Here is a 10,379-nt window from a genome sequence, read left to right as displayed (position 1 = left end):
AAAGTTTAGTTATTTTTCAACTTTTATTTCATTATAACATGAGAAAAAAATCCTGATTTTAATCTCAGAATTCTGACTTTTTTCTCAGAATTCTGGCTTTAATCTCTGAATTTTGGAACTTAATGTAAATAATGTGAAAAAGTTTACTAATTTTAAAACTTTATTTCAGCATAATTTGAGAAAAAAGTCAGAATTCTGAGAAAAAAAGGCAGAATTCTGACTTTTTTCCCATGTAAAACTGAAATAAAATTAAAAAATCAGTTAACTTTTTTTTTTTCCCTCTTCCGTAGTGTTTAGATCTGTTCTTAGAAAGATAAGCTGTTTAAAAGCTAGCAAAAAAAAAAGCTGCGATTCATCAAACTAATCAACTTCTATGGTTCCACGCGCTCACTCGTCCACGTCGGTATGTTTTCTTTCCACGTGGACGCGATGCGCGCCCCCGCGTCCTCATCCTCGCAGAGCGCAGATCTCCTTGCGGAAGTGACGGCAAGGCGGCTATGGCGGCTCGCAGCTTCATTCCGGACTTCCAGTGGACTACAAACTGATTTTAAGCCCAGCGGCTGGACTTCGGAGGAACTTTTACTTAAGCGACTCTCTTCGGATGCCGAACAGAGTGAAGCCGCGTCCCACCGGTGCATGTCAGCAAGCGGATTCTCGGCTTTTTGGGGCTATTTTTGTCCTCGGTTTCAAGGTGGTCACCCCGTCGAGCTAGCGGTAGCTTCTCGGCTATCAGCTAACGGTGGTTTGCGCTGTGGTTCATACAGAAGCAAGCGACGTGAGGCGGCTTTTTTTACCCTCTTCCTTCCCAACAACGGCTGTCTGTCTCTGCCATAATGTTCTGCATTTAAAACTAACAGAAAGCCACAAGTTTGAAGAAGAGTTCGGCCTCTTGTTAGTTGGAGCTGAGAGTTTAGACGTTTTTTCTATAGCAGCACGTTAAAAGTCGCGTGTTATTTAGCAGATCAACGTCGCCAAACCGCGGCGTTCTCTAACATCGCTTTGAGACTTGAAGCAGACCTGCTGTTTGGGGGTCTTTGGGTGCCCATCAACATGCTGAAGACCCGGCAGTGTCTACTCGGTATCCGCACTTTCCTCAGTGTCACGTCAAGAATATGGGGCTTCATCATGTACATCCTCAGGAAGCACCTCAGAACGGTGAGCTCTGAAACCTGCGGGTTTCCGTAGTGTTGCTCTGACATATGCACTATTTATTTCCCCTCTCAGATGACACGTTTTAGGTCTTTTTTAATAGTTATTTACACCATTTAGTTGTTAATCAAGACAGCTTGACGAGTTTATGACCTATGGATGAGAAGGTGTAAACATATTTACAACCTAGGAGTTACATAAGGTGTTACACTGTATGCCAAAGTGCATTTAACTACGTGCTGGCTTTACATTCATTACACACTCTGCAAAGGATGCGATTTTAAAATACATTTTCTTAATTTTTTTTTAAATTTTCTTTAAATTTCCCAAATGATCATGCCATTTTTCTTCTCAGCTTACTTATAATTTGATGCTGCATGATGACTGCAATATAATAATGGATAAAAGAAAAGGAATAGCTTAAAAGTTAAAGTTCAAAAATGTGTGTCTTGAGGTAAAATCTATCAGAATTTTGTTAAAGTTGTTTAAAGAAACTTGGAAGAAAGTAAAGTCTAAAGAAAAGCTGAAAATCCTTCATAAATGTATTAAAGGTGTTCGTCTAACAATAAGCTTTTAGTCAATTTTGACTGTAATTAAATCTCGAAATTGTGATTAGGAGATGAAAATCTGCAGATTGGGAATGTTTATTGCTTATAGGTTGGGGGAAATGCTAAGATCCATCAATGGGTAACTTCACTTTGATTAGAGCTACTCCTAAAATCCTTAAAGGGAAACTGATTGTATTTTGTTAAAAAGTCAGCCACTCTGCAAAGGATTTTAAAATAAGTTTTCTTTAATCCATACTGGATTTTTACGATCATTTACTGCATGATCATGCCATTTTTCTCTTCAGCTTGGGTATAAATTGATGTTGCATGATGACTGCTTTAAAATAATGAATAAAATAAAAGGAATGGTTGAAAAGTTAAAATTTCAAAATGTGTGTCTTGGGGTAAAATCTCTTAGAATTTTGTTAAAGTTGCTCAAAGAAACTTGGAAGAAAGTAAAGTCTAAAGAAAATCTGAAAATCCTTTGTAAATGTATTAAAAATGTAAAGTCTAACAATAAGCTTTTAGTCAATTTAGACTGAACTGGTGATTTCAAGATGAAAATCTGCAGATTGGGAATTTTTACTACATATAGGTTAGGGAAAAACCTAAGATCTATCAATGGGTAACTTCACTTTCTTTAGAGCTACTCCTAAAGTCCTTAAAGGGAAACATATTGTATTTTGTTTAAAGCCAGCCATGGTAGGTGCATTTCTGATGCTTGCCCTCTTGTTTTTCTTGCTTCAAAATAAAATGAAAGTTCTCACTAATAACACCAGCAAGTGTGACTTTATCATTTCCAATGCTGACATAAACTTTCAATGAAATATTGATAAAAGTAGGTAAAGAAGATATATCATTAGTGCATAGCTCAGTCCTATACTATAAGATAAACTTATAGGTCGACTTACTGATGTTAGTGTTTTTTGTTTTTATCAGCCAATATGTCGATGCGTTCACAGATCACACAAGGCCACATATTTGCTCTCAGTTATTAATGATTTCTTTATTCATTGGTAAGTTTTTCTTTTTTAGATTTTTTGTTTAAACTGCGACTTGCTTAATATTTGGTATCATCGTGTCCTTTAAACGGGGGAAAAAAAGGAATACCGAGTGGAGAATCAACGGAAAAGGGATTGTCAGCACATACCGGTTAAACTGACGTCAAAATCTTTATTACTTTATAACCTTAAAAAAACTGCATTGATTCATTTCTTTGATGTCAAACATACAGACTTTTATTTTGAGCTGTTATATTATGTGTTCTTGTAAAATATATGGGAACAATGTGCAGAGTTTTATTTTTCATAAAGTTGAATTTTAATTTAATAAAAGAAGAAATTTACCATATAAATTTCTGCATTAAAGCCTTTAGATCTTTTAGCATTTACACATACATCAATGTGAATACTTTGGGTTAATCCAGTTATTAAATTAAAATGCTCAAATTTTCATTTTGACAAGACAGCCAATCAAAGGGATCATCCAATCTCTACATGGTTTAATTTACTTTATAATATGGTGGATCTCCATTTAGACTTTAAGCAGCTAATCAGATATATTTAAACGATAAGCTCTTATTGCTAAGTTGTTAACTAAATATCTGGGATCTGATGTGGGACACTTTGGCTTTAAGATCTGTTTTTTATAAAAACATCAACAGGCTGTTGTTTGACATTGTACGCTAATCATAACATCGACTGGCTGTTTGTTTCTCATCTTATCTCTACGTTTCTGTATCACTGATTGGTTCATCCCACTGAGGTGCAAAGTCAAAACCTCCCTGCACTTCAAAATGTTAGATGTTTTTTTTAAAGGAAATGCCTCCAATATTATAATACGACAGAAGCCACCTGCTTGGTGAAGTCAGTGTTTTTCCCAGGTGTTGCTAAGTCGTAGGCGGACCTGGATACGCGCTGTAACGTGAGAGGACTTCAACTCGGGCTGCGAGCATATCGAACCAAACAAAGCCTGGAGGTGGGCCCTGTGTGGCGTAATCATCTCGCCGCAGTGCATTGTGAAGCAGTAACACTTGCAGGGTGAGAGTGAGAAGTTCAGTCCATGCTTCAGCTGAACTGCGAGGGATTATGTCAGCACAGAGAGTGCACAGTTCTCCACCTTCTGTTTCCTATCCTTCAAACTCGCACTTCAGCTCTGTTTACAGTCTGTGGTCCAGTCTAAGACTGTCCTTATCTAGCCATACTTAAGATGGACCCTGGGAAATATTAACCTGGATTAATTAAATCCCTTTAGGTATAAACCAGCCTCATTTAAGGACCCTGTTTGTGAAGGTTGGCCTGATCTGAAAATTTGGATCCTTATTGGATTAACATATTGGAGGCCGATCATAATCCCTCTTACATTGGGGCTGTACTGTCAACAAATGAAGAGATGATTGTTGTTTACCAATCTTTCTCGTATCGCAGTTACATTACATAATTGTTTTTGTTTTTATTAGGGCTGCAGCTAACGATTATTTTGCAAATCGATTAATCTGTCGATATTTTTTTCCGATAAAGAATAGCCAAAGATTCCTTAAAGGATATTTTTTTTATGAACGTAAACCAGGTTAAACTAAAACTTCTCCACTTGAGAAGTTCTAGATAGAGAATATCGACAACGGTAAAACATTTTTTTTTTATCTTAAATGCAAAACGTTTATATATTTTTCACTATCTTGTTATAATTGTTGCTTTAAGTGGGTTGCTCCTTCAAATAAAGACATGTTTTTGAGTCTCTATACTCCAGTTAACGTTTAATCAATTACTAAATTAGTTGACAATTTTCAATAGTCCATTAATTACAAATAATCCGATTAATTGTTTCAGACCTGTTTATTATTTTGAACAATTTCCTGTGGGCACAACATGATCAATATTTTTAATGTTCTTAAAATGTCTTTTATTCTCAGAAAGTAATCATAAACGCGTATCCCTGAGGCAGAGCTAGTCCGAAATATCACGATGAAAAATTTGTAACTAACAGCTATAAATAAAAATAAGAAATGGCCAAAAAAAAACAAGCTACTGGCATACGTTAAATCGTGAATATAACTAGGGCTGCAGCTAATGATCTTTTTGTTAAACCTTTATTCTTGATATTTTTTCGAATGCTAATCTAATAGCCAATGGTTCCTTAAAGAAGGTTTTTGTGCAGTAATCAAACCAGGTGAAACTAAAAGTTTTCCACTTGAGTTCTGGATAGAGCATATTGAGTGACGAAAAAGCTTTTTAATGCAAAATACTCGTGTATCTTTTTTCACTGTTATAATTACAGCTCAGGATAAAGGGCTGGTTATACTCCCGCAGCAGTTTGTTGCAGTCAGCTCGTCGCAGACATTTTTAATTAATGCACCATATTGAATCGTGGTCTGCGCTATGTTATTCCACAACGCAAGAGGGACAATCACGAACTAGCTGTGGGTCTAGATACGGCCGAGGCGTTGAAGAAATCGGGGCAAATTTGTGCGACAACGGAGGGACATGAGGGCGAAAAAGAGCGGGATCCAGGTGGAAAAAAGGTTCCTTCTTCTAGTAGGTCCATCTTCACGAGTCATTTTTCACAATGGCGGTGATGCAAACAAAAGAAGTTGGTAAGGTACCAAAAAGGAAATATGCATAGTGTAGGATGTCGATTTGACCAATCAGATGCCTCCTGTCTGCTGTCACCTACAGTTTTGGAGAGTTGTACCTGTGTCTGTGGAAGGGATGGAGGCGCATTTGCGTTCACTACGACACACACAGACGACCTGGTCTCTGAGTATGAATCAGGCTTAAGAATGCAGGAAGGCATGTTTTAGAGTCTCTATACTCCAGTTCAGGCCATCTTACAGCTTTGCTACGGCCTGGGACTGTTGTCCTGGGCCCCAGCAAAACTGACTAGATGACACTCCGGACCAGGAGATGAGCTTCTCTTTAGATCTTAATTTCCACAAATCATGACAGAATATTTTAGTACAAAGATTGATGTTTAAAAAGGAATTTTGGGGGAAAAGCTAAGGAGCTGCCAGGGGCCCATCAAGGAAAGTGTGGAAATTTTGAATGGCTACTACTGCAATGCGTTTAGCACATTGATAAACACATTGCTTCTTACCTGCTTCTGAATGGGCATCATTCTTCTGCTACTCCATCCCTGTACCTGTTCCTGACTAGCCTAGTGTTTATTTTCAATATTTACTCCTAAAATCCCTCACGCTTTTGGTTTCATCTTCCCTTTTTCTCTTTTCTTGTTTTCTGTGCGTCGGACTTCTGAAAACCTGACATTCTTAGTTTGCAGCAAAACGAACTTTAAAAGTTGATGCCCGCCATTGTCCTGGTCAAACCATTATATTTTGGGGTGGGGGGTGGGGTTGTAATGACCTCTTATTTAAAGAAAACAGATTACATGTAACTAATGCAGATATATATTTAGTTACTCTAATATTAAATATTTTTATCACATATATTTTCTGAAAAATTAATTCTGCCTTTATTTTTAATGGTGTCAATTCTGGCCCCCCTCTGTCCTGGGGCTGGGACAATTGACCCGTTTATTCTCCCCTGTCAGTGGGTGTGCTCCAGTTAACCTTTAATCAATTACTAAATTAGTTTACGATTATTTCAATAATTGATCAGTCATGATGTCGATATAAATGTAGTCTCTTCCCACGTTTCTTTCTCTAAAAATCAAATTTTATTATCCGGTCCCAGATTATCTGTCATCTAACTCACTTAATAGGACATTCTGGATTCTGCAGTAGTTCCTACTATGTAGCCTGAATGTATTCCTAGCTTAAGGAAGCCGCTGCAGTGCTCCAAACAACTTGCTGATTAACTATGTATCAAATATAGTTTCTTTGGTTAATTTCAGACATGTAGTGTGACTATGTTTTCATGTAGAGCAGTTAGCTTATCTATTAATTCTAAGCCAGATGTTGATGCCTAAAGGATAATTTAGCTTGTGCTTGTTTTAGTAACTTTGTACTGTCATAAGTGTCATAATGAGTTAATGTGTAATGTTTCAGTTGATCTATGTATGCTAAGAGTTGTCAAAAATAATGGAAAATAATAAGACATTTTGCATCAGCGGCCCGCCTGACTAAAACTGGAATATTTTTAACTCTTACGGGACGAGTTTGTCCAGGAGAAGGGAAAAAAAAAAAAAAGGACGTAACGCTCTTATGTCGACAGGGCAAACACTAGTTTTTTTTGGAAAGGTTCTTTCCCTGTGGGGCAGATGGACGGGAAGAAAACTAAATTCTGCAGAGAGCTATATGGTAGCTCCAACTCAAGAGGTCTATAAAGGCTCTGTTTCAGCAAAACCTCCTGGATAACATTAGCTAAAGCTATCTATGTATATGTTTCCAACGTGTATCGCTTTGCTGTGGTACGATTTATGTTGATCAGCTGATGGCTGCTAAATATTTGGGTTACTTGTCTGGGCTCTAAATGTCACTACAGTCTGGTTCCACCATGACCTGTTTTATGATTATGCTTTTAAAACTAAACAGAGAAGTAATTAAGGGGGCGGCACCTTTTTTTATTTTTTTGTTGCGTTAATATTTAGTAGCTGATTGAACCTTCACCTGATCAACATTTTCCAGTTTTTATTGATACCAAAGTAGAGCCTTTTATGATATATTCACCAGAAAGACATAGTCATGTAGAGCTGCTGCTATATCTGTTTGCATAAACCAGATCCTCTTTTTGAACTGTGTGAAATAATGGTGTTTATGCATCAGATCTTTTGTCATTTTAATGATTTAGTATTTAAAATAAGGATCCTTTATTTGTGTCTCAGTGCTACCCTGTTGCTCTGAAGAAAATGGATCATAACTATGAGATACATTTTTCCATAGAAACACACTGTAATATCATCTACTCTTTCTTTAAACACGAAAGTGACACTTTTTAATATTTTTTTTCAATTAATTAGCACTGAAACCTCTCTTACTTAACAGCTTCCCTTAATTAGAAAAGTAAAATTATTGTTATATTGTAATTTTATCTTTTTTTGGCTTGAAACTAGAAAATCAAAAATCTGCCATTCAAAAAAAGAGTTGCCACGGCACCAACATGGATATTAAGTATTTTCCTTTGTATCTGGCTTGAGTTTTAAATAAAAATAAAAAATAGAAATAAAAAACTATGTAAAGGGATTTAAAAATGCTGGAAAGATCAGATCCTGATGATCAGAGTATAACAGGCACAGAAAGCCACGTGAAGCCTGCCTCCATCTTTTCTTTTAAATTAGTGAAATGGTCCAGATGCTGGATTAGGGGTGTGGTTGACACATTAACAGACAGTAAACCTACAACAGATGTCAGGAGTCTGGTTTCTTTGTTCTGATCATTTAGTCCCAATTTAAATCTATCCCTCTAATGATTATGGAATCAGTTCAGGATGTCATTAAACTAATCATTTAATCTTGGTGCCAATTAATTCGGGGTGAAAAACATGTTACTTTTAGGCTTTAAAAGAGGTTGGTCTGTATCAGATTCTTTTATCACTATCATAATAAATTTCTAGCCATGGTAACAATTTGATTTATTGTCTAAACAATAGATTAATATAGGCATTAAAAAAAACAAAATTAAAATGTGAATTTATTTTCTAAATATCCTTTCGTTTTTTTTACCATTTTGGCATTGGCATATTTGAACAAAGGCACTGATTAAATGTGTTTACTACTGCTGGTGATATAAATCACATTAAGTGATCAAAATCACACTTTTTAATATCTGGTGTCTTCAAAGCGCCTATTTTAAATTTGTATGTTTTTCGTTACAGATGTATTTTGGTCGGAGCTGCACGATGGATGATTTTAAAATGTGCTTAATTTAAAGGTTAAGAGTAAATGTTCTAAGCTGGCATCTGAAAGTTGTGGACAGTCTGGCTTTGAACTCCAGTGGGATTTTGTTAAAGTTGCAGGATGATGTAGGTGAGGCTTTTCCCCTCCTGAGCTCACTCTACCCAGTAGCAGCAGGAGGAGGAGGAGGAGGAGGAAGTAAGCTGCCCGCCTCCTCCTCGGTTTTGGTACCAAGCTGCTCAGTCGAAGTCATCCAGCTAGTCTTCTTTTTTGCATGAGCCCCTGTGCTCCGCTGACACCCGCCGACAGCTGAGGGGATAAAAATAGCAGTGTGAAGGAAAAGAGCAGAGCACCCCTGGTGCAGGAGCGGCTCTCTGAAGGTTCCTCACTGGAGCAGAGGGAGGGTAGAGCGTACTCCATCACCGTAATAGTTTTTATTCTGCTGCTTGATCCAGTTATACACTTAATTAACTCTTGCAGCCTAAATGTACATTTTATAATAGAGATGTTTATATTTTATTCTATTTTAAAGTCTTTTTTTTTGGTAATCTCCTTCAAATATGCCTTGAGAAAAACATGAAGCAACAATAAAAATGGCAGCTGTAAGAGACAATGGCTTTGGGATCCTAGAGCAGGCATCCCCAAAGTCGGTCCTCGAGGGAGGCTGTCCTGCAGGTTTTAAAGGTTTCTCTGCTTTAGCACAGCTGATTATGATGATTGCAGTTGAGCAAAAGCCTGTTAATCAACTATCAATGTAAATCAGCTGTGCTGGAGCAGGGAAACCTCTAAAACCTGTAGGACAGCGGGCCTCGAGTACTTACTTTGGGGATGCCTGCTCTAGAGCTTCATCGCTTCTACTCGGAGCTGGACTCTGTTCCTAGTCAGGGTCTGTTTTGATTTTAAAACATCAATTTTTTCTTAATGACCTTTCCTCTGAATATATCAGAAATATTTATGTGGTAGAATGAGGGGTGGGCATTTATCGTTTTCATTATAAACTTCTAATCATGCAAAAAAATTTGATATACCATCAAATGATAATTTAGAATTAATGATTGAAAACAAGACAAAAAGGGTGAACTTTCAAAACTTTTGTTAATATTTGTAGTTTTTGTTTCTACAAATGGAATGACACATTTGAAGAAGATAATTAAATGTAGGAAGGAGTCAGAATGACATCTGAGGACCATTTAAAGCTCCTTGGTCATTTAAAGGCCACGTTTTCAAACTGTCCTGCTACGTTTTTCAGGATTAGAGCTGTATATCAGACAGCTGTATTAGTGTGTGCAGCAGAAAACTTGGTTGCAATATTTGGTTGGATTTAATGTTTGAAGTTTAAAGGTATTGTGGAGGAGTTTCACGATTTTTTTAAAAGACCCGCCCTCTCCACAAGCCCATTTCTCCTTGTGCACGCTCTGTTTTAAAGATGCTGTTCTAGTAGCTCATACAAACTCTCTGTGCCCTAACCCTTAAATCCCTCAATCCCTATATAGAGTGTGGACTATATAGTGGACTTTATAGCGAACTCAGTTAACTTACCGTTCAGACAGATGATCACTGCTTTTCGCTCCCCGTTGGTCATGTAAATTCTCCTCCACTGCACGGTGCCTGCGCCATCTTTGTTATTAGCCGCTGCTGTCTGGTAGCGCCATCCACTGTGACAGCATGTCCCATAATACTTTGCAAGGAGAGCTCTCCGCTTCACCCAGAAATAAAAGATTCCTCTCGATGCCTTTTAAATGTTTTTTTTATTCCCTACTAAAATTTTGTTCGGATTTAATTCTGTTTTATTAACACAAGCTTATATATGTGGCTCGAACGTTTAGATCTGCATGCTAACTGCTAGTCTACTTCCATTTTTTGCAGCAACAAACCTACTTTAAGTGTACTACTACC

The 10,379-nt window shown here is 37.2% G+C and overlaps 1 protein-coding gene across 1 annotated transcript in view; it reads left to right on the top strand.

Annotated features, from left to right (window-relative positions):
• Window positions 1–486: 486 nt before the first annotated feature.
• ctdnep1 (CTD nuclear envelope phosphatase 1) overlaps window positions 487–10,379 on the top strand; it is a 24,448-nt gene continuing 14,555 nt past the window's right edge. Inside the window, exon 1 of the mRNA XM_015379469.1 lies at window positions 487–1,155. Coding sequence (XP_015234955.1) covers window positions 1,051–1,155 — 105 coding nt within the window. The 5' untranslated portion in view covers window positions 487–1,050. The remainder of the gene's footprint in view (window positions 1,156–10,379) is intronic.

This window comes from Cyprinodon variegatus, unplaced genomic scaffold (genome assembly GCF_000732505.1).
Source record: "Cyprinodon variegatus isolate N-32 unplaced genomic scaffold, C_variegatus-1.0 Scaffold193, whole genome shotgun sequence".
Lineage (NCBI taxonomy): Eukaryota > Metazoa > Chordata > Actinopteri > Cyprinodontiformes > Cyprinodontidae > Cyprinodon > Cyprinodon variegatus.
The sequence above is the reverse complement of the archived record's forward strand: the minus strand, read 5'-3'. Positions and strand labels throughout refer to the sequence as shown.